This window comes from Pteronotus mesoamericanus, unplaced genomic scaffold (assembly GCF_021234165.1).
Source record: "Pteronotus mesoamericanus isolate MK-2021 breed Mesoamerican mustached bat unplaced genomic scaffold, CSHL_Meso_final contig_68, whole genome shotgun sequence".
In the NCBI taxonomy this organism is placed as follows: domain Eukaryota; kingdom Metazoa; phylum Chordata; class Mammalia; order Chiroptera; family Mormoopidae; genus Pteronotus; species Pteronotus mesoamericanus.
In genome coordinates this window covers 3,160,290-3,187,811 of record NW_026555234.1, presented here as the reverse complement: position 1 = coordinate 3,187,811, position 27,522 = coordinate 3,160,290, and the positions used below count along the sequence as shown (strand labels likewise).

The window sequence follows — 27,522 nt, the reverse complement described above, 5'->3', positions numbered from 1 at the left end:
TGATGGACACAGAGTTAGAGAAAAAACACAAACTGGACGGTGGCTGTCGCGTCCTCTTTACATGCTCGTGGGAGCTCAGTACCATGTTTGTCCTTGAGCAGCATACTCCCTCTCTGTCTTCCAAGACCCGCAGAGCAGACATCATTTACCCCAGTTCCCGGACAAGCTGGGAGCCTGGGGGGGAGGGGCCCACACTGCAGTCCGCAGCACAGCCATGACTTACTCCCCAGCCAGCCTCCCCGAAGCCCTCACTATGTCCCCTCTCTGCCCCACAGGCAAGAATGAGTCACTTCTCCACAGCCACACCCACCAGGACAGCCATCTCAGCGAAGACCTTAGCTTAGCGGGCTCCAAACACACCTGCCAATGGGTGAATAATTTTGTGAGCTCCACTTCATCACAAAGTTTGGGGAATCAGAGGATGAAGCAGAGGCTGCCACCCCAACATCCATCCTCAGTCTCCCGCTCAGTGCCTGTAGCCCATGAACAGTGCCCTCCAAATTGCGTGTCTAGGGAAGTCAGGATGTGACCTCGTTTGGAGATAGGGTCTTGGCAGATGTAAAGTAAGGTCATACCAGATAAGGGTGGGCCCTAGATTCACTGACCAGTGTCCCTACAAGAAGAGTGTCAGACACAGACACAAGGGACGAGCCCGCCACTGGAGACAGACAATGGAGCAAGGAACACGGGTTCACAGCCACCCCCAGCAGCTGGGAGAGGCAGGAAGGTTTCCTCCTGTGGCCTGCAGAGGGCGCACGTCCCGCCCGCACCCTGACTGTGGACTTCCAGCCCTCACATGGGTTTTTCCTGGGGTTATGAGAATTAAGTGAACTGAAACATCTGGCCGCAGCCTGTAGTTTCTGGAACAAGAAACCTGTAAAATATGTCCCTGTGTTCCAAAAAACATTTATATTTAAGGTAAATAAAGTGGGCAAAACCAAGCATTTGCATAAGCGACTGAGCTGAATTGAAAATGTACCAAGGACCTGGGGTCCGTTTCCATTTCAGCACTGAAGAGAACTGTCCCCAGTTCGGGTCTGCTCTATGTGCGTGGTTTTCGCCTGCAACGGTCCCCTTAGGAGAACAGAGTGGAAGGACCAACTATCCACTTCTCCCATTATCCCGGACAAATGCCACTCCTCAGCAAGGCTGCTGCTCGTGGCAACGTGCCATGGAGGCGCACCGCGTTTCACTGCCTTGTCAGCCGGATTGGATTAGAAATGCAGGAAGGCTTTCAGACTGCCGCTTCCACACTGAACCTGCCTCTTAAGAAGACTCCAGAAGAAAGGGCGCAGACGGTCATGTGGGGGCAGTAACCCTGCGATTTCTGGACTCGTTCCTTAGACCAGTCAGGGTTAGGTCTGGTTGCATGCAATGGTGGCTCCCGCCATACGCAGGGGCCTGGAATCAGGAACTTATTTCTCCCTCATGTACAAAGTCTGGAAAGGGCCGCTGCAGGGCTCCCAGGGCAGCAAGAGCCATAGGCCTTCCTTCCCGCTCTTGCCTTAGAAGGGGGCCTGGCATGGAGCCATGGTCCTCATGGCCCCTCATGCCCACAGAGCACCAGCCATCACATCTTGGTCCTAGCTTGGCAGTGGAAGATGAAGATGGTGAAGAAAGAAAGGCATGGGGTCTTCATTTAAGAACACTTTCTGTTCTGGAAGTTCTATACGCTTCCACTTCCACCTCTTTGCCGCGAGGGGTCTGGGAAGTGCAGCGCTCCTGAGTGCTCACGGCTCCGGACAAATCCCGGCGTGACGTCCGCGGGCCTCCTGGGGCTGCCACAGATGACCAGACTCGGTGGCTTGAAACCACAGGGATGTATTCCTTCACAGGGCATTGCTAGAAACACAGTTTATTTTGTGTATTTACCTTCTATCTAGAGACCTTGAAAAATCCACTAATTCTAACCATCTGCAGAGTCGCTGGGTCTTCCACATCATAATCCCAGCATCTGCGAATAAAGACAGCTTCCCTTCCTTTCTGTCCAGTCCTTAAAACTTTTATTTCATTTTACTGTCCTGTGCATTTGAGGTCCTAGCCGGGGCACAATAACTGAATAGAAGTGGTGGGAGTTGACATTGTGTCTTATTCTTGAATTCAGGAGGGATGTTCCGTAATTCAGCATTATGTAGGTGGTAGATTTTTTTACAGAACCTTTTTCCAATTAGGGAAATGCCAGTCTATTCCTAGTTTCTTGTGAGTTTATGACAAACTTGAATTTTATTAAATGCTTTTTTGCATGTAGTAAGATGATCGTATGGTTTTCCTCCTTTATTCTATTGCTAGTTGAATTAGATTCACTGATTTTAGAATGTTAAACCATTCTTTGTATTCCTAGAATAAACCCTATTTGGTCATGATTTATTAGCCTTCCTCTATATTGCTGGGTTTGACTTGTGCGTCAATATTTCTTGGGCCTATGTCCAATAAGAAATCACCTAAAGATTTTCCTTCTTATAATATCATTCATTGGTTTGGGATCAAAATTATGCTGGTTTCATAAAGTCAGTTAGAATGTCTTCCCTATTTCTCAATTTTCTGGAAGCGTTTGTGTAGAATTCATTTTAACTCCTTCCTTAAATACCCTGAACAATTTACCTGGGAAGCCAACTGGATCTGGGCTTTCCCTTGTAGGAAACTTGTCAATTACAGGCTTAATTTCTTTAATAACTACAAGACTACTCCAATTTTCTCTTTCTTACAGTGTCAGTTTTGGTAAGTTGTACTTATTCAAGGAATATGCCCATTTCATCCAAGTTTCAAGTTTATTGGCATAGGCTGCTCACGGTGTGCTCTAACCTTCTTAATGTCTGGGGGAGCTGTGATATTTCCCCTTTTACATTCTTTTTATTGACGTCTTAGTCTTTTCCTCATCATCGGTGTATCAGTCCAAGGGGTACTGAGTTACCGCCTTTCATTAGCTTTTGAACGTGCTGGTTTTCCTCACTGACTGGCTTCAGTGATTCCCACTCTTTATACTTTCCTTTGTTCTCCTTTCTTGGAGTTTAATTTGCTCGTTTTCTTCCTTCTTGAGATGGCAGCTTAGATGTTTGATTTTCAGCGTTTCTTCTTTTTTGTCTAAAGTAAGGTCTGCTGGGCGGACTGATTTAATTATAACCCGCACACTTTGCAACGTGCTCCGCTTTGATGAATGGCATGTCCCCTTGGAAAGAACAACGTTCTGCAGCTGCCGGGACACTGTATTCTGTCCGTTTAGTTCAAGTTGGTTGTGTCACTTAAATTTTGTGTCTTTATTCATCTATTCTCTATATGTTCTTTCTCTTGCTAGTCTCCGGTACTACTGCGGATTTGTCTATTTGTCCTTTTAGCTTTGATCATGTTTTTCTTTTCTACACTTCGAAGTTTTGTTAGATGCATTCCTATGATATTAATCCCTGTATTACAAAAAAAAGTCCCTACTTGGGTTTCGTTTTACTTCTGGCCTTAAATTCTTTAACGCTAATTGAATTGACCCGCTTATTACAAAGAATTCCCCGACTGGTGCCCAGTTTTACTTCTTACCTTAAGCCCTTTGACATGAACACCACCACAGCAGCTTTCATTGGTTAGTGTTCACGTAACGTGTCTTTCTCCAGCCCTTTAAGTTCAGTCTGTATCCTCATAATTAAGATGTATCTCTTTTAAGTATCGCTGTTGTCGATATCCAGTCTAGTCTGAGAATCTCAGCGTCCTTGGGATTTTAGCCTCCTGCACCCCACCAGTTCAAAGTCTGACAAATGTCTGGGGGGCCAGGCTGGGGGTTTTGTCGCCGATCCCCTCCCTCTGCAAGCTTTATCTCGCAGGGACAGTATAGCTGTGGGAGACTTCACTTTGCCTTGCCACCTGGCTCCCTGCCTCCCCCATCAGCTGGGGCCTCAGTGAAGAGCCTACCCTGCAAACGGGCCTAGCGCCAGGGGCTCCTCCAGTTTCCTGTCTCTTATGCCAACCCTGAGGGGTGCCAGGGAGTCCTCTCACCTCTCTAACCTCCAATGGAATCTCACTGCCTGGGGAAACCCAAGGCCCAGCCCCACCCAGGACCAGCAAACGCCCCAGGGAAGAGAGCAGCTGGCAGCGTGCCTGGCAAGGACTCCTTCCCCTTCCCTTTGGAATTTTACTTCTCCTAGACCTCACAGCTTCCACAGCTCTCCAACCTCTAAAAACATATGATTGTTTGCGATTTGCATTTTCGTAGCTGTTACGACAGGATGGCCGGCCTGTGCCGACCTATCACATCTCACCTCAAGGGGTACGGCTGCCCCGGTTTGTTAATTAACTGAGTAAATAAGTGCCCAGCACTTGGCTTCAGCACCACAGCCCTGTCTTACCACAAACTCACCCATTAGCGACTCACGTCATTCCACAGGTGAGCAACGTGTGCTTCTGACCTACCAGGGATCACACATGCAGTGCAAAGAGACCTGTCCCCAAAGCCCCCTCAGCACACCGAAGGCGCCAGGGTCTTTACTGGGAGCGCTGTGCCCAGAACCTCGATGCCTGGAGCGCAGTGGGCCCTCACGACTCCGAGTTTCTGCCCGCGTACGGGAAGGACGGACACACAGGCATGGAAAGCAAGGTGCACACGCGCAAGAGGGGAGGGGCGGGGGCGGCACGTACCAGCCGGCGGATGTCGCGCTCGCACTCGCGCTTGATGCGGTGCACCTCGTCCTGGTGCTCCTGGTAGGCTGCGCGCAGGTCGGCCGCCTTCGTCTTGTCGGCCTGCATGCAGTTGCTGAGCGCCTCCTCCGCCTGCTTGCGCGCCGCCTTCAGCTCCAGGATCTCCTGCTGCAGCCGCAGGCGCTCGCCGTCGAAGCTCTTGCGCGCCTCCTCGCGCGCCTCGGCCAGCAGCGCGGTCTTGACCTTGTCGGCGGCGCCGTCGCGCAGCACGTTCAGCGTGGCCTGCAGGCGCTGCAGCTCGCCCTCCTTGATCTTGGCCGTGCGCGCCGCCTCCTGCTCGTGCTGGCGGATGAGCATCTCGCGCAGCGCCTGCAGCTCCTTGGTCTTCTCCTCGTGCAGCTTGGCCCTGAGCGCGGAGATGTAGGCCGTGTGCCGCCGCTGCTCCTGCTCCCGCTCCAGCTTGGCCTCCTGCAGCCGCTCGCGCAGCTTGCTCACCTGCAGCCGAGAGAGTCGGTCAGGGCCCGGGTGCAGGCCAGGGCCGGGCCACAGCCATGCCCGGAGGACACCTCCCGCACACCCTTGCGCCCGACAGGCCTCAGACCCCTGCCCGGCCCGCACTCCGACTCCCCCTCCTGCTGCCCCACGGTCCGGACCCTCATCGGCTGTCACCCCACCACGCTCTTGGGGTTCTCCCCAGGGACAGAAAAACGTTCGAGGGTGTTGGAGAGGAGTGTCAAGCCTTCGACTTTCTTCCTACTCAGATCTGCAAAGGACAGTTTATCCCTCCCACAACACGCCCGGCAGAAGCCACCTGTCTCACTACAGCTGGACACACTGTAAACCAGAAACACGCCTGCGGTGCCCATGCCCTGGGCTCGGGAGCTGGAAAAGGCAGGGCGGGTGGAGGCGGCGGAGGAGCCGCCACCGCCGGCGCTGGGGCTCCAGGGCCACCCCACACTGCCCCTGTACAGCCCTGCGGGGAGAGGGCGCCCTGTCGGCGGCAGGCAGCTGAGGCTCAGAGACGCTTCCGTGAGCCGCCTGGGTTGGGGGCTGCGAGGGGCAGAGCCCGGCTCCCCCCGGCACCTGGCCGCACAGCTGCTGTTCCGCAGGCGCCAGGCTGCCAACCTCCCCTGAGCACGCTTGTGCGGTCCGCAAGCAATTGAAAACACGGTTCATAAAATATGCCGAGGGAGTTTTTTCTTAATACACTCCACAAAGCTTTGTTTGGCCTTTTCATTTCAAATATCGCAAAATCCACACGTTCCCCAGGATCGCTTTATGATCTGTTTGTTTTCTAAGTACTACCAGTCACCCAAGAACGGAAACAAATGGTCTCTGGTGGACCAGCTGCCTCCATGGCAAGGGCGGCGTCTCCCCCTGACCGCACCGTCCATGGCGTTCCAACACGCTGAAGTCCGTTCCAGGCGAGGCGTTCTCCAGCGCCCGCAGGTGCTGGTAGATGCTTCCTCATAACAAACGGCAGGGAAAGAAGCAAACAGAGCCAGCCAGGTGCAGTCAGGATCAACAGCGGCTCCCATCAAACAGTCTCGGAACAGCAACAAAGTAAGGGACCGTCGGTCTCGGGTCCCCCTGGGCCGAGGGCTGGAATCAGGTCTTTTCCTAAAGGACTGGGCGCCAGGGAGCCAGGCTTTCAGCAGCGAACACGCTCTCTCGCCAAAGGACCAATCTCCTGGCATGCTCCCAGCCAGGAGGCAATGCCGTCCTGGCTTCCGGGCCAATGGGGCCAGCGATTTGGGGTCAGGAGGACAGGAGCGGGTCGCACCCTGAACCTGCACTGATGAGTGCTTTTCCCTGGGCCAACTACAGAACCTCAAGAAGGTTCATGTGACGTGTCAGCTTCACAGGGCCACGATACCAGGTCCTTTGGCCAAATACCAGTCTAGGTGTTGCTGTGCAGGTGTTTCTTCAGATGTGATTAACATTTAAACCAGCAGCCCGCCCTCCATAACCCTATGGGCCTCCCCTGGTCAGTAGGAGGCCTGAAAAGACAAGACTGAGCTCCCCAGCGAGGCAGCGGTTCCACCTCCGACCGCCTCCGGACTCCAGGCTGGAGCGGCAGCTTGTGCCCGTGTGTCCAGCGGCCTGCCCCGCAAGTTCCCGATTTGTCAGCCACCGCGGTCGTGTGAGACAACTGGGAAAAAACCCCTCTCCCGCCCCTGTGTATGATTGGGCCTGTGTGTTTACATATACAGCGTTGGCTCTGGCTCTCCGGAGAAGCCTGGCTGCAGGAGCTCCAGGGCGTCCCGCCCTCTTGGGTGCAGCAGGGAGGCCCGCAGCTGCCCCATAAGGGCCGCTGGGAGGAGGGGAGTTGGGAGTCAGAGCGGATGCAAGGAAGTGCGGTCACCGGAAGGGAAGGAGGCAGGGACGTGGGGAGGGAGAGCAGACGCCTGTGCAGGGCAGCCTGGCAGCGGCGGGCCGCTCCCTGGGAGGGGCAGGGGGTCAGCTGGGCAGGGCCAGGTGACACAGATGTGTGGGGCACGGGAGAAAGCCCTGCGGGGCTCCACTGGCTCTGCCTGGAGAAGTGGAGGGCCGAGCCCAGGGGCCAAGACCCAAATGCAGCAGAGCACGCCCGGGGCGGCGCCCGCTATGCACAGAGCAGCCCTCGCCGCCCTCCTCACAGCGCTGAGCGAGCAGGTCTCCAAAAGCCACCCACCGTGATTCTCTCCACCACCCACCGTGCAGACCACACCCGGGTTCCAACCCCCGCCCTCAGCCCAAGAGCAGGGCCAGGCCCCTTCAGTAGCCAGGTCAGGCCAGCGTGTCCCCTCAAAGCTCCTCCGTGGAGTCCTCACCCCCAGGACCTCAGAACGTAATTGGGAATAGCCTCTTAAAAGAGGTCGTTCAATTACATGAGGTCCTTTGGGGTGGGCCCTAATCCCACGTGACTGGTGTCCTTATGAGAAGAGGAGGCCGGAACAAAGACAGGCACAGAGGTCAGGCCACATGAGGACACAGGGAGAGGACAGCCGTCGGAAGGAAACAACCTGCCCACGTCTTGATCTCCGACCGCCAGCCTCCATGACCACAGGGAAACGAGTCTTCGTTGTTCAGGTCGCCCATCCTGTGGCTCTCTGCTGTGGCAGCCCCAACAAGCTAAGACACCCAGGGACCGAAAGTCCCTGTCCTCTGACCCTAGGTTTGCTCACTTATAAGCTGGAAAAAACCACATCTGGCCTCACAGGTCACTGCAAGGGTCGGGAGGCCCTTGAGGCGGCTGGCGCGGCCAACGCAGCAGACACCAGGTCCACGCCTGCTGACCCGCGTACCTGTGTGGCAGGTGGTATCTAGGCCCTGAACGCAAGGCTCATTCATCCCGTAAGCCACCCAGGAGGCAGCTGCAGCAGAAGTCTCCACTGAACAGATGGGGAAACTGAGGCAGGGGCAATTAGGTGGCGGAGGTGGGATGGAGCCCTGGCAGAATGGCCCGGGCTGCATGGCTTCCCCCGGAGCCACGGTTGCTGGCGCTCCCTCCTGGCCAGGCCCTGCAGCGCCGCCCCGCAGCTGCCAGCCCCAGGGGCCCCGCAGGCGAGTCCCTCCCACACGGGGTGGGGTGGGGACAGACGGGCGCCACGAGTAGCCTGCCAGAGGAGGGCGGCTGCACTAACCCTGCAATGCTCAGTGTCCCCAAGATCCTCATCGCCCTGGGGTCCGGGACTCTGCCGCTGCTCTCCATGCAGTGTCCTGAGCTGGGGTCGCAGCTGGGGCTCCAACTCAGCTGCCTGCTCTCCCAGGAGCTGGACCCCGCCCAGCACTCTGGCTGCTGCCAAGTCCCAGCTTTCAGCAGGGCGGGGACACCTGCTGCAGTGCCGGAGGGGGGCCTCCAGGGACTACGGGCAGGGCTTGGGGTGTGGCCTCCCCGCCCCAGCCAGGCCAGACCCCCTGCTGCCCGCTCTGCCCTCGCCCCCACCACCCCGGCCTGCTTTGCCCTCAAAGCCCCTGGCAGAACCACGCCAACACAAGGGGCTGCGGCAGGGCCCAGCGCCAGCGGCCAGGGGCCTTTGCGTTGTTTCCATTTCTGCAGACCTTTAGGACCCCAGGCCGCAGATGAGAAGACCAGGGCCTGGAGCCGTGGCGTCACTTGTCCGGGACAGTGAAGGCAGTCAGGAGCCGGGGCGAGGCCGCGGCCAGGCCTTAGCGACTGGGAAGCCTGGGCTCCTCCCGCTGCCACAGGCTGCCTGTCGCAGCTGCACATCAGACACCTGCAGCACACTTGGCACGCAACCAGGTGCTGTGCGGACCGGCTCTGCAGCTCAGCCCACCCCGCAAGAGCCAAACAGCCCTGTCGCAGAGCCAAGCTCCCTTTCAACCTCTCCGTGGACCTTCACCTCCAAACGCCCACCACGAGCCCACCAGGTGGCACTATTACAACTCTGTCCTGCAGGTGAGGGAAGTTACAGCAGGGAGCGGTAAGTAGCTGGTCCCGGGTCGCAGGAAGCTATGGGGTTGGGATCCACACCCGGTGGCGTCCACACCGACGTTGGACCTATTTCAGCAAGGGGCAAGCTGAAGCTTGGATACCACCTGAGCCCGGGAACACACGCTCATACGTGCCCCAGGGGCAATACGGTCCAAAACCCACCGTCCATGGAGCCGGAGGCCCGCCCCTCCCACCTTGCTCTTTTCCTGCTGGAACTCGATCTGAATGCTGGTCAGCTTGGCCCGCAGCTCCTCGTTCGCCACCTGCACGGCGTCCGTCTCCATCTCGGGCTTCTCGCCCTTGCCCCGGCCTTTCTTAGACATGCTTCCCCTCGGTCAGGTGCTGAGAGTCCCCGTTCACGCCCACCAGCCAGCAGGGGCCGCCGCCCGCTCCGCCAGGCCGACCAGTCTCGCAGGGCTCCGCTCCTCCTCCGTGTAAACCACCATCACTCGGGATCCTAGGGAGGAGCAAGCCAGATTAGCCAAGAGAGACACACCAACAGACAGACCGACACTGGCATCCCCTGCCTGGGGCACTGAGATGCAAAGGCAGCGCCTTCGGCTGAGGCCTCCCTCCCGCGGCCAAGCCCTTGCTCATCAAGTCGCTGCCCCGCCAGCCACAGGCTGACCCAGCGCTTCTTGAACTTGGGCTGTACAGAACCACCTGGAAGCTGGTTAAGGCGCAGGGTCCCGGGCCCACTCCCAGAGGAACTGCGACCACACCGCCTGAGCGCCCTGAGGACTGTGCGCGGTCTGTCTGTAAATGTCAGCGAGACTCAGCCCCGCAGGGGCCTGTCAAAGGCAGGGCCCTGGAGGGGTGCAGAGCTCCAAGCTGAGGAAGGTGGCAGGGCTGGGAGTCCAGGTGCCCCTTCCACACACCCAGGGGGTTCTGGCCCCAGGGCCTGAGGGCCACACTCTGAAAAACTAACTTTCATGTTTCACAAAGGGTAGGGGTTCCCTCCCCCCAACCCCCAGGAGAACACAGCACTGCTCACCCCAAGCCAGCAGCCCCGGCCAGCCCAGGAGAGCAAGCAGTGAAGGCTGCTGGAGGCGGCAAGGATGCAGGCCAGTTACACCCGTCTTGAACAGGAGAGGGCGCTGTTTCCCAACGCCCTGATGCACTGTGCAGGGGCCATGCACACCGCGGATGGGCTCCAGAAAGGCAGATCGGTCTTCAGATCAGCCCGGTCAGCACGCATGCACGCCACTTGCTCTGGTTTGACGTTCAGGACCCAGATCCATAATTCATTCCTCTGTCCTCGGACCTGCCTGCTTGCAGTTTCCCGACAAGCACAGCCGTTCTCGGCAGCGGGCTGGGCTGCTGCCGCGCACCGCCCTACCGTGCCCGTGCCCTCAGACAGCGCCCACAGCCAGCCTTCTCCCCGTTACGCCACCCTGCGGCCCGACTACCACTTCTAGGAAGGCACCAACCAGACCCACAGTCTCTCTACACACGCTCGATGTGCCTCCATCAGCATGGCGCTCCGGGTGATTCTGAAGTCTCATTCTGTACCCTCGGTCGCTGCAGTGCTGCGCGCAGTCAATGACAGTGAGCAAAGCGGGGGGCGCCGGGCTCTCCTTCGGGCGCCAGTGAGGCCCGTGCCCCAGGCCCGCGTCCGCGCCTTCGCTGATTCTGTGTTGCATCTTTAGCATAATTTTTTTAATTGTTTTTAAAAGACTGGCAAGAATCAAGGGGACAAGAGGCCTCGTGAAGAAAAATCGCAGGATGTGACTGATGTAAAGGAAGAGGCTGGAACAGGGCGGCGGTCGCCTGCCTACACGTCCTATGCGAGCAAGCACTGGCTGTCCCCTGGTCCAGCCCCAACAGGGACCTCTCAGGCGGCCACAGGAAGGACCCAATGGGACAATGGATGTGGACAGTGCTCGGAAGGTCATGAAGTGTCCCAGAAATGGGGCTCTTCGCTGTGTGCGGAACAAATGCCACAAACGACAACCAGGGCGGCCGGCACTGGGGGACACCTGGGAACCGGGGGCTCAGCGGCCCCGCAGGTCACCTCTCCACTGTCATCTCCATGGGAACCCCCTCCTCAGTCCCCCAGATGGGGCCATCATATCTCTTGAAAGTCCTTCCAGGAGCAGGACACCTGCTCCCCAAGGGTGGCCCCAATGTTAGAAATCACTTCCTAGTTTCAAGCCAGAAAGACACAGGTGAATAGAAAAGGACCTCCTTCTAACTTCCGCTGGTGGCTCCTTCCGGCACTCAGAAGGCACCCCAAATGAGTCCTCGCTCCCTGCCACCCAGAGCCCAGCCCCACGCCCCCAGCCTCCTTTGCAGTTAACAGGGCACAGGAAAGGAGCAGGCACCACGGTCCGCCTTCCCCAGGACAGCCCGTTTAACCCGCCCAGCAACACTGTGACATGCATACTATTACCGCTCCCATCTTGTGGATGGAGACACCAAGGCCCAGAGACAGGAACTTGTCCACAGTCACGGGGCTGGAAAAGAGCCAGGCAGACGAGGCCTCAATCCCCAGGCCAGTCACTCTGGGCCTCAGCTTCCCCACTGGAGAAATGGAGAGCTTTCTCTGCCGTGAGGGGACAGGAGCGGGTCTCTGCGGGTGCATTGTCCCAAATGGACGGGCCCGAGGCTCCCTGCCTCGCAGAGCCAGGCACCCAGGCCGCAGGGAGCCTGAGCTCAGAAGGACAAAGAAGGACGGGGGGGCGGGCATGGGAATCTCAACTGACACCAGCTCTAAATCTGTGGCCTGGGAACCTGTCGCCACAAAGGAAGATCCGGCTGGCGGTGAATGTGCTCCTTCAAGTAGAGAGTCAGGAAGACGGACGCGCTGTCTGCCAGACAAAGCCCCGCTCGCGAGAGTGCGCATGGGCCACGTGCCTCTCCTCCCGCATTCACCTTGTGGCCTGTCCTCACAGGCAGCACTACCGGCCAAATTCCCTCCGGAGCCCTTCCGGGTGCCCTCCCGCCACTTCCTACAGCCTAACCACCTGCCCCCGCTTCCTCCGAAACCCAATGCCAGCCCCAAAAATGCTTGCCCCCTCCACTCAGCCCCACAAGCTCCCAGCCCGCCAGGTGTAGCCCTGCCGCAGTGCCTCCTCTGCCCAGGGGACCTGGGCTCACTTCTTCCCCCTGAAACAGCCACAGGTGCTTCAGCAAACCCACAGCAACTATGCTGCCCTCAGACGTGGCTGCCCTGGCCAGCTGGGCTGGCATCGCCTGCTGATGTGTCCTGCCCAATTGTTCATTCATTCCATCCAACCATTCATTACTTCAACACGTCTTCAAGCCTCTGCTCTACTGGACGCTGTTCTCGGCACTGGGAACACAAAGCAGAGCTCCCCTCCCACCCAGAGCTTCCGCCCTCTGCACAGGCTCCCCGTCAGGGCGATGCCTGGACGGGCCAGGGCACCTACCGCAGCGCCGGGCGCTGGGCAGGGTCTCAGAGAGGAGAGAGTGAGGGAACAGGAACCAGGAGTGACTTCCACTGTAGGGCAGCTTTCAGGGACTGTGGTGGGGGGGGGTGACAGGCCCCGGGCTAACTGAAGCCTCCCGAATTCCAGCTGAGCACCAACTAGGATGCAAGGATCTGATGGCTACAGTGTAGCCATCTCAGACCAAGGGCAGAGCAATTCCATTTCCCAGTGAGATGCTCCATGCGGCCAATTAACTCCCAGCCCCAACGCTGGCTCGGGCCCAGCAGATTTCCCCCCTGCAGGAGAGCGGCGTCACTGCAGTGGTTTCCTCCCAAGCAAGTGAGGATTCAGGCCTCAGATCAGAGCTCCGGACTCCACGACCTGCATGCGAACGTGGGAGCGAAAGGCTTTGCAAGGCACCGGGGTCCAAGAGCCTCCGGGCCCTCCCGGCTCCCTGGGCAGTTTCCAGGCTGTGGCCCAGCACGTGGCACCCACCCACGACGGGCCTGCGGCCTGGGGGCGCCGCACCCGCTGCCAGCGGGCACAGGGCCAGTCTGCAAAGACCCGCTGAGCACACTGCTTTGTCGGGGCCTTTGCTTAGAAGTCATATTCTTAAATGATAAAAGTAAAACCAGGCTCATCAAAGAAAAAAATTGAAGGTTTCAAAAAAAAAAAAAAAAGACAAAATTAATTTGCAATCCCAACCCCCCACATGGCGTCTTCGCGGCCTTTCTTCCCAGAAGGAAAGGGCCGGCAGCAGGTGGCTCACCGTCCGGGCCCAGCTCTCTGCAGGCTGCCACACCTGACCCGCCGCCGTTTGCAGAACGACTCTCACACTCTATAGGGTTTCAGTGAAATCAAGAGGTACGGTCCAAAGCCACCCTGTTTTTCTGGAACAAGCCACATCTGTGCCCATCCACCACGCCCACCTTCCTAGACACTGAGCAGGCAAATCCAGCCAAAGCCACACCGTGGAGCCCCCACCACCCTCCCTGCACCTGGCCCAGACACCTGGCCCGCATCGCCAGCCCTCGCCTCTCTCTGGCCTCATCCTGCCCTTTGAAAAACGAGCATGTGGGCCAGACGGGGTTTGCAAACCCAGCAGCTGCCAAAGGTTCTGAATAAAGTGCGCACAGCGTGCACTTGCTTTCTTCTGTCACCTCTACTGAGGCACCATTCACACTTTAAATGCACAGCTCAGAGATTTGACAATCAAGATACAGAACATCTGGGGGAACCCAAAATGGTCCTTCACGCCACTTTGTGACTTAACCTTTATCTGCTTAGTATGTTTCTCCAAAGCTACGTGTATACTACTTCAGCCTTATTCTAAGCAACAACAGGCACAAAATCAGAGGCTTAACATGCTAGTTATACTTTCTCTGATGCACGCTAAAATAAGTACTATTAAAATGTCTGCCCATGTGCCACCTACAATCTTTTCACGTTCCACAAGAGCCCTGTGTTCCTACGGACAATCACTGAACGAATCAGTCCCTTTCTGAAGGCCCTTCCAGCTTGGCGCATCCGGATTCCACGTCCCCCATGCTAGAGGCTAGCCAGGTGCCTGTATGCCGCAGGTGCCTACTGAACGCTTGCTGCTGAACCACAGCGATGCCTCAAGGCCCGTCTTTGCCTGTCTAACCCCTGTCCCGCCGCCCGGACCCTGCATGCAGGGCCCACTGCAGGGGGACGGCGGGGAGGGACGGCGCAGAGCGGAACAGGAAGGGGACGTGGAAGAGAAGCTCGTCCACGAACCTGCAGAGGCTACGTCAGTGGAGCAGCTCCGAATCCTTGGCGCTTCCAGCCCACAAAGTTATTTTAATAACTCGGTCACTTTCCCATCGAGCCATTTGCAAGAGAGGCCCTCGAAGACAGCACATCTGAGTTCCCAGAAAGGATTTAGCACAGGAGGGTAAAGAGAGGCGGGTAACGTTCCAAGTCCCAGTTCCGCCAGCTAAATAACTGCAGGGATGCCTTCCGTGCCCTTAGCAATTAGGCAGGGAATCTGTCACATGTCTACAGTCCTGTATAAAAACTGAAATAGAAAAGGGATAGGGGTGCGTGTCAGCCTAGAAAGAGGCTCTACGAAAAGGAAGGCACAGAAGTTCAGCACGACCCCCAGGAGCCCTGGAACAAGGCCTCCCACGGGAACTCACCCAGCTCTGTGGCCCGGCAAACGAAGCGGCTTTCAGCTGAGCCCAGCCGCCGGCTTTTCCATTCCCTTATGGCCCAGCCCGACCCCAGCCCCAGGCCTGTGACCTGACATCCCCCAAGTCACGCCACTGTGCCTCGGTGTGAGCCACTGCACCAGCCAGGAGAGCCCTTCTTCCTTCTCCGCCTGAAAGACTCCTGTTCACTCCTCAAAGATCCAAGTTCAACCATCACCTCCGACAAGTCTCCCCTCAGAGACTCTCCCTCCTCCGAGCAGCACAGAGCAAAAGTCCAGGGGGGTGGTGGGGGAGGCGGCGGCGCACGTGTTAGATGAGACTGGAGCCGAGTTCTAAAGGGCCTTCCGTGCTTGTCCAGCGTGTAAACGAGTTCCCCGCTCACGCTCAGGCAGCGGGAAGTCGGGGAGGGGATGCGAACAGACCAGCGTGGCAGGAAGGCATTTCTTGGGGGCGGGGGACGCACACCGGCTGAAATCGGATCTGTGACGGCGAAGTCATCTAAAGCATCAGATCTGCTCGGCTGCGCCACGCCCAGGCGCCTTTCGCGCCGTCGGCACCGTCTGCGCAGGCGCACAGCGCCAGCACCGTGGCCACGGCGGAGGGCCTGCCTCTCTCCCGGCTCCGCTCCCGGCCCGAACACCAGCTCCCTACCGCGGCCCTACACAGCAGGCACGGCCACTGTCCTCTTCCAGGGGCGCGAAAATTACAGCAACGCCAGAAACCTGCTCAAAAGTGCCCAGCGAGGAGGAGGGGGAGGAGCCCAGGTGGTAAGGCTCCAGGGCCAGACGTGGTGGCAGAAGAGCCACAGGGGACTCACCCCGCACCCTTCAACCGTGGGCCCAGGTGCACTGCCCGGTTTACCTTGAGGAACCCTGGGGAGCTCCCCAAGGACTGGGCTGCAGGGACATTTGTGCCTGTGCTGCTTACAGCGGGGAGAGCAGGAACTTGTTCTCAATACCTGCCCAATGTCCAGCCCCTGCTTGTGCTGCGGGGCACTTACGCAAGGGGCGGGGGGAAGCCCTCGTGCCCCGCGGTCTCCCAGGCGCTCCTGAAAGCACAGATTCCGGGGTCCACCTGGACCGAAGGCAAGGCTCTGCCTGGAAGTGGAGCCCGGCGGCCGGCTTTCCTGCACCTAAATGATTCTGCACGGCTGCGTCTGGGAACTGCTGCTGCGGGCGGCACTTACAGCCGCGGAAAGTCAGCTCCAAGCGTCGTTTTGTTCACTGCAGGGTCTGCGGCGCCTGGCACACAGTAGGCGCTCAAGAGTATCTGACGACCCCATCAATCAGCAAACTATTCCGTTCGCGTGTCTGAACTCCTGACCAGTCTGCGCGGGTCGCAGAGCAGGAACCGCGACCGCCTCCTCGCCGGACCCTTCCAGCGCCAGCCCGTCGGCAGGGTTCGCCAACAGCCAGCGCCGCCCTGTCGCCGTACTCATTCTGGGGGGTCCATTTTCTCGCTTTTTAACATTTCTGAAATCACAATGGGTTTTTACAACCTAACCCTGCCATCATCTAACCAGCAGTGTTATTTTTCCCTTTTTTAGTGGTACAAAAGTAATGACATGTCTCTCAGTTGATGGCACCTGACTGAGATTTAATAAAATACAGTAACCAACAGAGTCCATAACTCTGATAAAAAAGTTAAAGTCAGATGCCAACACAGCAGACAGATGGTTGTGCGTTCCCTGTCTCATGATGTGCAAAAATTCACCCAATGCCATCTGCTGCGAGCTCTTGGCTTCAGCCCCCACAGGCCTGGTGGGCCAGCCAGCGCTCAGCTGCTGAGACGCAAACCCCAGCTCGGAGGACACGACAGGCCTCCGCCCAGCCTCACCTGGGAGGCTCCTGGCAGCCTCCGCTGCTGGGTTTCGCTGCACTTTCCCTGGCGGCAACAGGGTGGGCTGAGGTCGGTGCTGGGCCAGCCCCGGGGCACGTCCCAGCCGCACGGCACATCCCAGCCGCACGGCTGCCAGGCGTTCAGCCTGGCGCGTGGTCTGTCCGTGACCGCTGTGGGCTGAGTCTGCTCCTTCCCCACGTGGGACCCCGGCCATGTCACTCTCTGTCTCCGTCCCCTGACCTGGAAGACGAAAACCCTAAGAATGGGCCACCTCACAGGGACGCTGTCGTGCCCGCGGACAGGCAGCGCCCAGCATACAGCGTGCGCTCCGGGCGCCCCAGCTCTTCCTTGGCATATCCTGCTTCCCACCAGCGGTCGCAGCCTCAGACCCGACGCGCTGAAGGCCGGGGCCGGCCAGAGCAGGGACGGCAGTTGGGGGTGCTGTCTGCCTGCCCACCCACCTCCAGGCGGGAGTCTCGGAGAGGCCGCAACGAGCACGGCCCCCAAGGCTCCGCGGCAATGGTGGCGGGCGCAGGGGCCGTGGCTTCCGAGGCCCCTGCTGAGCTCCTCCGGCTGCCCCAGCACAGGGCCCAGCTGGAGAAGGGGCAAGTGACTGGCTGTGAATTAAAGTTTTGGGCCCTGGCCAGCATGGCTTGGGTGGTTGGAGTATCATCCCATACGCCAAAAGGTCGCGGGTTCAGTTCCCGATCAAGCCACATACCCAGGTTGCACATTCCTTCCCCAGTCAGGATGCATGCGAGAAGGCAACCAATTGTCATTTCTCACACTGGTATCTTTCTCTCTCTTCCTCTCTCTCTAAAAGCAATGAAAAAAATGTCCTTGGGTAAGGATAAAAATAAATTGTTTAAATAAAGATTTGGGCTTGGAGCCACGGGTGGGATATGGCTGGGCAGAAAGAAGGGGCGGGGACGTCCCGAGGCGCGGGGGTGGAGGAGGGGTGATCACCCCACAGGGTCTTCGGGAATCATCCAGACAGTAGTGGCCGTCCTCAGACAGGATCCATCTTTTAGTTTAGGAAAGAGAATCTGGTTTGAAAACTTTGAGCTACAAGTTTATGTCTTTCTCCTGAGGGATAAAAACTGGGCTGCTCAACAGATGAGTGAGATGGAGGAGAAAGTCCTAAATCAGAGGACCCAACACACGAATTCAACACGTCAGTGGGGAGAGGCAATGGCTGATCCGCGCCACTGTGCACCCCAGCTGTTCGGAAACCGGCAGCACTGGGTGTCTGCCTAGGTCCTCACAGCAAAACAGCTCTGAGGTGGGTAACAAGCTGAAACAAACGGAGAACACACAAAAGAAGGAAATCTCCAAACACTAGCATTCAAGGAGGCAGGAAGTCCAAGCACCCACAGAAGGCCCCGTGGCAACTCTGAAGAGGAAAAGCAAGGTGGGAAAAAGTCACTGCAACCTCCAAGTCAAAACCACTTTCAGCAACACACCAACAAAAAAGTGAGTGTAAATAATGAAGCAGCAATTTCCCAAACAAGAAAAGGCATGTGGCCGGCACACAGACAAGATGTTCGGCCTCGCTGGTAACCAAGGGAACGCGAACCAGAATGAGAATCCTCACTTATCTCTTCGGCAAAGACTTCCAGTATCCGTTGTTGGCAGGCTCTGGGAAACCGCGACTCCGCGCGCACGCCTGTGAGCACTAATTGGCACAACCTTTCTGGAATGCCATTTGTCGATTCCTGTGAAACTTTTAAATAGCGATCGCTTCTGCTCAACAGCTTCGCTTCCAGAATCTACCCCAAGGGAATCATCAGACAAGGGGGTAACCCATAAAGACGGGATGATGAGGGGTGGGTTGAGTGAATCACGGGCCAATCAAGCCGTGCAAGCTGTGGGAATACCCGTCTCGGCTGGTATGTGTGTACAGGGGGTCACCGTGTGACCCGACGTCTCCGGGGAAAACCCCGCACCGGACACACCCTGGCATCGCAGCCCCCACGACAGCTCTCTCCATTTTCGGGCAGGGGGAGGAGGCTGCGCGGACAAGGAATATTCTTAGAAAGAGACGGTGGACCGTTCCCACCGTGGCAGGGGAAGGAGTGAAGATCTGAGCAAACAGCGAGGGTGGGTTTGGGCCAAGAGAACAGAGAAGGAGAAGGAGTCGGCTGGAGAGAATCATCAGCACCGAGAAGGTGAAGTCAAAATGTCACGTCTGAAACGCGCCGGCGGGAGCTTCAGAGCCCCCCAAGGTTGAGAAACGGGGATAGGCCCAAAAGAACACTCGCTCCCCGTCCCATACGCCAGCAACGACCAGCCCACAGATAAAGCCGGAAGGCAAGTCCATGAGTGACAGAAGGGCGAGGAGCTCGGGAAGGCCCGCACGGGCTGCTCAGGAGGGAGGAAAGGGTCTTGCTTCACTAAAACGCGGAAGAGCAGCAAACTGAGAGCCAGGCAGGATCCCCCTCCAGCTCGCACCCCCAAACAGCGCCCCCTTCTCCTCCCTGGCCCTGAACCCCTTCTCGCCGCCACGTTTCCCCAGACCGCCCCGCTCTGTCCTGGCTGCTGAAGCGTCCCCACCCTCCAAGGGCGCCTCACACTCGGGTCATCCCCACTGTGACCAAGCAGACCTGCCTCTGCCCCAACCCTGTCTGCCTCGGCTTCTCTCTGCTGCTCCGCAGCCATGGAGGCTGTCTCACCCGCCACCCGGACTGCGCCCCCCAGCCTCAGCGGCCCACCCCCTCCCCTGATCTCTGCTGGTCTCTTCTCACCCGAGGCCAACCCCCACCCACCTCCCCTGCCCTCCACTCACCTTCCCTGACCTCCCCTGACCTCTGCTCACCTACTCCAGCCTCCACTTACCCCTCCGGACACCCACAGGGCCCTACTCACCTCCTCTGACCTCTATGCACCGCCCCTCAGCCCCGGCCTTCCTGCTGCCAGACTGAGCTTGCCCTTTGCAGCCTCGTCTGGCCGCTGAGCGGGCCCTGATACCATGGAGCCCGCTTTCCTGCTCAGACACTCTTCCCGGCTCATCTGGATGCAGGTGATTCAACACCAAACCCGCAAGAGCAGGCGCGCCCTGAGGGCAGGGCTGAGCTGCTCCATCTCCGAACCCCAGCTTCCCGCCCAGGGAGGGCCTGGCACAAAATCAGAAAGGGGTCACCGAGCCCGGATTCTCCAAAGTCACTTTCCCGCTCAGTTTAAGAAATCACTACTGGAAAAAATGCCTGTTCCGAATCTGGTGAAATGTGTAATCTGCAAAGCCATGTAGGCATGTGATGGTAAAGCATTATTGATATTTAACATTAACAATAAACGACTAACAGAGGAGCAGCGTGTTCCCTTCTCCGGGAGCTCCCCGGATGGCGCTGACCACTCTGCCAGGACCGCGCCCCACGGCGCCACGCACGAGTCCCCACCGCAGCCCCTCCTGCAGCACAACTCCTCCTGAAACGCTGGCCCGCCGCCTAGTGTCGGCAGCCCCGCCATCGGACCACCAGGACCCCTCCGGCCCCAACGGCGGGCAAGCTCAGGGAGGCCGCTCAGGCAGGGCTGCCTTCCCCCCACGGCCCGAGCACATTAGCTCAGAAGCCAGCCCCCCCGGCTCCACATCCTGCTGAACTTTCAGCTTCCTGGGGCTGCAGCGACCGGGTCCCCTGGCACTAATCAGGGGACCTGCAGACATTAATCAACCCCAGCTGCAGAAAACCGCCTGTAGGAGGAAGGGGTCAGGATTTAGGAAGATCAAGACCCAGGCCACGCCCACTTCCAGGCCCTGCGAGGCTCCAGCCCTGGCCTGTGCTTCCCTCTGCGACCCCAAGACCCTTGGCGGGCAAGCCAGGCCGTGCTGGGCCCTGGGGAGAAGAGAGGACACAGTCTGGCCCAGCCCTTGGGTAGCTAACGGGCACCCCATCAGCCCAGCACACACAGGGCATTAGTGCTGGGACAGAGTCAGCCAGGGCATGGGGGCCCTGGGGTGGCAGTGGCAAGGCTCCCCAACGTGACCCCTGCCCCCCAGGACACCCAGGACTGTCCCCCCAGGGGCTAGGAGGAGTGTCCGAACAAGGCTTCTCTCACCCGCAAGGTTCTGCCCATGTGGCTCCCTCGCCCAGCACACCTGCCCTGCCCGTCCGTTCACCCCATAAACTCTGACTGTGCATCTCCTGAGCTCGCAGCTCAGCTGCAGACGGCGAAACGGGAACAGCTGCCCTCACGTTACCCAAGATCTGGCAGGGGAGGCGGCTCATGATCAGATGGCTGCAGTGGAGTAAGGTCAGCACTCAGAGCCTGGGGGGCTTCCTGGTGGAGGTGACCCCCCAAGCTGCGTCTTTAAGGGGAAGTAGGAGGCTGACCAGGTTGATAAAGGATGAAACACCAGGCCCTGATAGATAACTGCTTTTACGTGTTGCATGAGCACGGGAAGAAACTCAGGAGGGTCCACCTACCACTGGTTACCCCCCTGGGGATGGAGAAAAAGAAGGTCTACTAATTTCTTTATTCTCTTCTCTGAATAACTGCAACAACAAACACGACCTCAGCAATTTTAGAGCAATAAAATGTCAAGAAAAATGTAAGGGAAGGAGAGAAATGAAAATATGAAGGAAAGTTGGTCCGACAGCAAAGAGTCTAAAAATGTGATGATTTCTCTACAGAGCGGGGAATAGAGTTTGTCAAAAGCCTCTGCTGTTTCAAAACTGGCCCCCAAGAGCCTGCTCAGAATTGTGGGGTGAGCCGTCCTCTCCACAGGGCGGACGGGCACTCGGCCGAGCCTCAGGACGCCTCTCCTACCAGGAGCCGTCTTTACAAGCTTTTTGATGTTGGAACGTTTCAAAACTACACAAAGTTCCAAAAATAGTCCAATAAACTCCTTATACCTTTATCTAGGCTCACAATTGTCCACATTTTCCACACCTGCTTTATCTACCTATAAAGATGTGTTCCTATACATATGTTTATTTTTATGAACCACCTGAAGGTAAACTGTAGACATCATGACATCTCACCCTAAATGCTGTGACTTGCACCTCTGATGACCAAGGACATTACGAAAAAAAATCACAACACAACGATCAAAACCAGGAAGTTTTATCATAGATAGATTTCATACTCAAATATCTCCAAGTATCACAACAACGTCCTATGGAGCAAAGTGATCTGGATTTTGCTTGACCCGGGCCTCGGAGCACATGCTGAAGGGCCGTCGTGGGCTCGATGGGCCCGCGTCCCTGTCAGCGCTGCTCTGAACCACAAACTTGCCCAAAGCCATCAATGGGGAAAGTAAAGCGCGATGACAACGAGGAATAATCAGCATCATGGGAGAAAGAATGGCCTTTGACAAGTCACAGGGCAGGCCAGCTGGAAGGGACTCTGGGCACAGCCATGAGGGTCGCAAGTCCCCAGCTGATGCCAGCCGTAATCTTTGGCTTCGTATCTAAAAAAAACACAAGCCACACACCTGACAGTAGGGTCCCCTGACCTTGGGAGCTGGCGGCACAGACCAGGCAGGCCATGATGCAGGAAATCAGGGGACCTGGGCTCACACCTCTCAACTCTGGAGAAGTCACGCAGCCACGGTGGGCCTCAGTCTCCCCACCTGCCAAGCCCCAGCGCTTCCCAGCGGCTCCTTGCAGCAGTTACAAGGGGCTCCCAGGCGCCCTGCAGGCTCTCCAGAGAGCGCCCCTGGGACGCAGAGCCCCACTGCACCGGGCCTTACCCTCGTCTCCCCGTCTGGTCCCGGGGCGCTCCCCAGCTAGACCAGCACACCCAGCTGCTGCTTAGCTCCTGCTGAGGACCGGTGTCTTCTGCCGCCCCCTGCCATCTGTCCCCCTCTGGCCACTTCCTCAGCTTCTTCCCTACCCTAGGCAGCCCCACGCGCCCCCTCGTCCATGGCCACCCTGATCCAGGGTCTCTTCATCCTCGGGACCACCGTTACTTTTCTGAGAATCAGAAAAAAGAAAACTATATTCACAGACCGTCCTTGGCTCCCACTGCCCTCAGGGTGAAAGCCAAACTCCTGGGCCTGGGTAAGGCCCTTCCCCAGCTGCTCCTCGCCCCGCCTCCCCGCATTACCACAGACCCCTCAAACTCTGCTCTCCCGCCAAACCAACACAGAGAGGGCAGCGGCCCTGACAGGTGAGTGGTATTCTCCAAGGGACGGCTGAGTCCGTGGAGGCTCAGAGAGGCTGAGGAACTGGCCAGAGGTCACACAGCTCAGAAATGATAGAAACAGGGCACAAATAAGTGAGTTCTGAAAGGGCCCCCTTCATGCCACATAAAAAGTAAAATGTGTCATCAGCACGTCTCTCTACCTGCATGCTGTCTCTGGACAAAAACCAAAGGAACACTGGAGTGAACAGCGGTTCGAAGGGTGGTGGGGGTACAAATGAATATGGGTTTTGTTTTTGGTGGTTTTTTTGCAATACGTTCATTAATTTTGTACCGTTTTATGCTCACGGTGGGAAAATAACGATGGCTAGAAATCACTGGACACTAAGTGGTAAAGGGGTCCCGAGACCATCTGACTCCCTCCTCGCGGACACACTGAACAGGTGATAGAACTGGGGGCACCGACTCCCGCTGAGGACCCCCGCAGCGCGGTGGCACCGGGCAGGATTTGCCACCCAGCTCTGCCCAAGCACATGGACGCTGCCCTGGACCACCTGCCCGCACCTGCGGCCCTCCTGCGAACCCTCGGCTGTCTCTCACCTGAGAGACTTCGGATTCAGGGCTCAGACTTCTGTTTCTGATTCAAGTAAGAGATGCCTCAGGACCCTTTCAAAAGGCAACAAGAGTAAGTATGTATTTATTATATGATCATGTGGAATCCCATCAAGACTCTTGTCCTCTGAACCTCAGTTTCCTGATCCGTGAAAGATACTACCACTGACTCCATCCACGTGTCTGCAACAGAAGCTCCGCACAGAGGAAATACCCTGCTCGGTGCACACACAACGCTAGGTAGAACTACCACATACTGAGGACCCATTAAGTGCCAGGTGTTCTCTTGGGCACTAAAGATACAGACAGAACAAGGCACAGTGCTGCCCTGGAGAGGTGGGACGTCTAGTGGGAGAGAGGAAGGACTATAAAGCCCTAAAGGGGTTGCATTTGACCTTGAGCACAGCAGGGAGCCTGGGGCGGCCCCCTGGAGGCAGAGACGGTGGGGAGGCTACATCCTTCTCCGGCCGGGGATGCAGAGCCCTCAGGTGAGCCACGGATATGAACGTTTTAGGAGGCAACACCAGACAGGACCCACAGCCCCAGTGAGTGGGGACAGGGACAGATCCCTAAAGCTCGAGTTAAGCTGTGTTGTACATTTTAATCCGTTTTTGAGTGTCTCCAAACATTCGCCAAGCACCTTATCGCTCCTACCCCCAGGGCTGCTTCTCTGCAGACCTGGGAAGCAGCCCCCTGCCGGGAGATAATGCCTCCATGCTTCCAGATGGGAAAACGGGGGGCTCTCAGAGGCGAGCTGACCGGCCTGAGGCTCCACCGAACGTGCGGAAAGACCGGGGCCTTGAACATAGATCTGTCGGGCCCCAGGCCTTGCATCGGGACGTCCCCCAGGTGGTAAACATCTCAGCAGCATTGGCAGCCTGGGTGGCCAGAAAGGGCTGGTGTCTTTCAAAGTGGCAGGCCGGGCACAGCCCCTGTTGTGTACGGTGGCCCCTGCCTGGACACCTGCGGGCATCCTGAAATCACAAAGGACCTTGGGGAGGGAGCGGGTGTTGGCAGTCAGATGTCAGGCTTCCCAAAGGGAGGATTATTTAGCAAACATTGATGGAGAGGAGGAGAGAGCTCCAGACTTGGAACAGACGTTAACCAAGGCCATCTGGTCCCAGCTCCCCATTGTACAGATGGGATATGGCGCCCAAGGAGGGTGTGTCTAACCCAAACGTGCACAGGGAGGCAAGGTTTGAACCCAGCCTCTTTGCTCCCAACCCTGCACTCTTCTTACCCTGACTTCATACTTAGTCTAGTAAAGGTTTATAAGCCACGTCACCACCTCCTGCAGGAAGCCCTCCAGGATTGCCAGGGCAGCCGCCAGGAAGGCCTAGGCCTCCCCAGAACACCTGAACTCCACTGTTGGGCAGACCCAGGGTGGAATCCTGGCTCCATCCCTTCCTGCCTGAGAGTCCTGCCCAAAGTCCTGCCCTGAGTCCTGAGAGTCCTGCCCTGACTTCTGTGGGGTCTGACGCCAAGCAGCGCCTTCCACAGAGGGACCCAGAGGACAGCCATGCCATGATGCCTGCAGTCCCCTAAACATGGACACCTCCCCCTCCCCGCTCTCCCCTGCAGAGCCACCGCCTTCTCCTTGTCGGGGCTGGGGGCTCTGAGAGCCCCTGGCTCGTCCTGCCTGGCGCCTCACACCCCTCAGGCTGCCCCGGCCACCCCTCCACCCCGCCCTCTCCTCTGTCAGCTTCCTCATCTCCCAAAGGCAACTTTGCGAAACAAAGTGAGGTCAACCCTAAGCCCTCCACTCCTGCCCCACACCTCACTGCCACTTCCGGGCAATGCGCCCGTGCCGGTCCCTGACCTTTAAAGGCGAGCCCGACTCCTCCCCTTCTGCTTCCTGTTCCCGGCCCTCACTTTGGCCACCACCAGCCGCTGCTGCCGGTCCCGCCCCTCCCCCTCTCTGAAAGCCCAGGTGTAGGTGGAAAGGGGCCAGGCTCCCATGCTGAGGCCCCACGACACCCCAGCTGTGACTTCCTGGGAGCTGCGTCACCTCCTGGGGCCTTGACCTCGCCCCCCCGCCCTTGTGCCCCGTGGTTGAGACGCCTAGAGAGGAATAAAAAGCACCTATGGGCTGGAGGAGTCGGGGGTCGGGGATGCGGGGAGGGGCCCTCCGTAAACGGCACAGCCGAGAGTCAGGCTCGATGGAACAGGACCCTGTGCCATCACCACCGCCTTCTTCGTCGGCCTTCCGGAAACCCCCACGGACCACCGACGCAAAGCCACAAACCCACAGGAAGCCAAGCCCTTGTCCTCAGACACAGGCGCCTCCACGAAAGGTCACCCTGCCGTTCTGCCAGGCAAAGAACGAGGGAAAGGAGGCGGCCCGGGGGTGGCCCCAGGTCAGGCCGTATGCGTTTCTCAGGGTATCACCCCTGCCCTGAGGCCCTCGAGGCAGCCACTAACCCAAGAACTGCGGTGCATAGCAGTCTGCCCCCACCGCAACCCATCCTCAAGACCTCCTTGTAAAACGGGTGGCAATATTATCCCATTCGACAGATAAGGCAACTGAGGCTCCAAGGGGTGAAGTCACTTCCCAACGTTCACAGCGTGTAAGCCACCAAGTCAGGACTCAAACGCAGGTCTGCGTGACTCTACGGCCACATCTCAACTGCCCAAGGAGCTGCGTCAGTGTGGTTTTCTGTCCTCAGGGCCCAGCCTCACACCTGACATGCTCTTGGAAGGCCCCCAGGAACACTTTTAGGAAGGAACGGCCAAGCTCCTTCCTGGACACCCTACAACCATCACCCTCCAAGAACAAAGCATGCTGACAGCCGATTAAATGCCACCGAATCAGCCCCAACGCTTCCATAAAACTGTAGTTTCAAAATAGCCCAGTTCATGAAAAGCTTCCAACAGCACCAGAAACCACTTCCAATTGCCCACCAGACACTCACAAATACTAACAATTTCTGATAAAATTGCCTCTCATAGAACCCACATCACCAAATGCTCATCAAATAGAGGAAGGAGAGGTTTTTGTTTTTGTTCTTTTATTTTCTCAACATGCACAAGGACATGATGAAACTTCCTTTAGAGCACGCTGGGCATGTGAAGTTTCCTTTTTTTATTTGGCGTTTCACTTACATGCTGAACGGGAGCGAGTCTCTGAGGGAGGGGTGAGCAATGGGAACCAATACCTGCGCCGCAAGAAAAACAGCACCGTGGCAGCGCCCGCACTCCATCAGACGGAATCAATACAATGCAGCGAGCGTGCGCCAAGCGAGAACCAGGGCCCCTGCTCGTACAGCCGTCACTCTGTGTCCGGAACTGTTCCCAATTTTCCAAATCACCTATTATTTCCTCGTCCTGTGACACGGGTATTATTAATGCCCACTTTAGTGTCCTGGCAAGAAGGGGTGAAGTATCTTGGCCAAGGTGACCCAGCTAGCAAGTAGGGGTGGCAGGTTGTGCCCCGGTGGTCTGGCTCTAGTGCCCATGTTCTTCCCTGCTGTGCAGGTGCCAGATATCACCCTAGGACCCGAGGACAGGGCCACAAGAGTGACCCAAGCAGTGCCTCACCCGAGGAAAGGCCAAACAGCTACACTTACTGGGCAAGTAAGCCCCAGGCACTCTGCATACCTGGGGGCGGGGGGCTGCCGCTGTCCAGGCAGTCAGACAGCACCAGGTCTTCACACACACAATCGTGGTGCTCAGGAGGTCCTGCAGAGACAAGTGTTCCTCATTTCACAGGGACAGACTTCCAGCTGAGAGCAGGTAAAAGGACTTGCTCAAGTCCCCACCTAAATGCAAAGCCTCTGCTCGTTCAGCTGCTACCTGCTGGCCCGTTATGGATGTGCAGAGGCCCCTTAACAAGTCCCAGAAGCGGCCCCGGCCATCAGGTCTTCTCTGTCCCACCTCTGCCGAAATGTGTCAAATATTCACGCCACTGGGAATAAGCAGTTATGACTGGTGATTTTCAAGCAAAGAGCAACTCCTCTTGTGGTTTCCCATCCTCTCTGCCCCTGCCCCTCAACGTGGCTTGCTGAGCCCGGGCACCCCGCAATAGACGCCCCCGGAGCGCCCGCTGTGTGCGCAGCGCCGGGGGGACGGCCACTTGGAGCTCCTGCGTGTCCTGGCTGCTCTCAAGAAAGTGACTCCAGAACTGGGACGGTGGGGTGGGGGTGCAGCACGAGGCTGGGACCAGTAGGGAGAGGCCAGGGGCCCGAAGAGGGACCCTAATGATAGGGCTGGGGTGCACGGACCAAGACGAACATCCTACCGGGTCACAGGCTGCAAAAGGTAGCCAAGGCTGACCTGACATTTGCTGAGTCCTTAAATATCCCAGCTCAGGACGGGTGCCCGATGGTTTTCCGCCCCCTCGACAAGCTCCAGGTGAGCCGGAGGGACGGGCCAG

The 27,522-nt window shown here is 57.7% G+C and overlaps 1 protein-coding gene across 1 annotated transcript in view; it reads right to left on the bottom strand.

Moving 5' to 3' along the window:
- The window catches only part of JAKMIP1 (janus kinase and microtubule interacting protein 1), an 83,569-nt gene that overhangs the window by 42,835 nt on the left and 13,212 nt on the right, over window positions 1–27,522 (bottom strand). The window contains exons 2-3 of the mRNA XM_054582226.1: window positions 9,250–9,512; window positions 4,618–5,112 (exon numbers count right to left, since the gene is read on the bottom strand). Of these exons, the coding sequence (XP_054438201.1) occupies window positions 4,618–5,112; window positions 9,250–9,378 (624 nt within the window). The 5' untranslated portion in view covers window positions 9,379–9,512. The remainder of the gene's footprint in view (window positions 1–4,617; window positions 5,113–9,249; window positions 9,513–27,522) is intronic.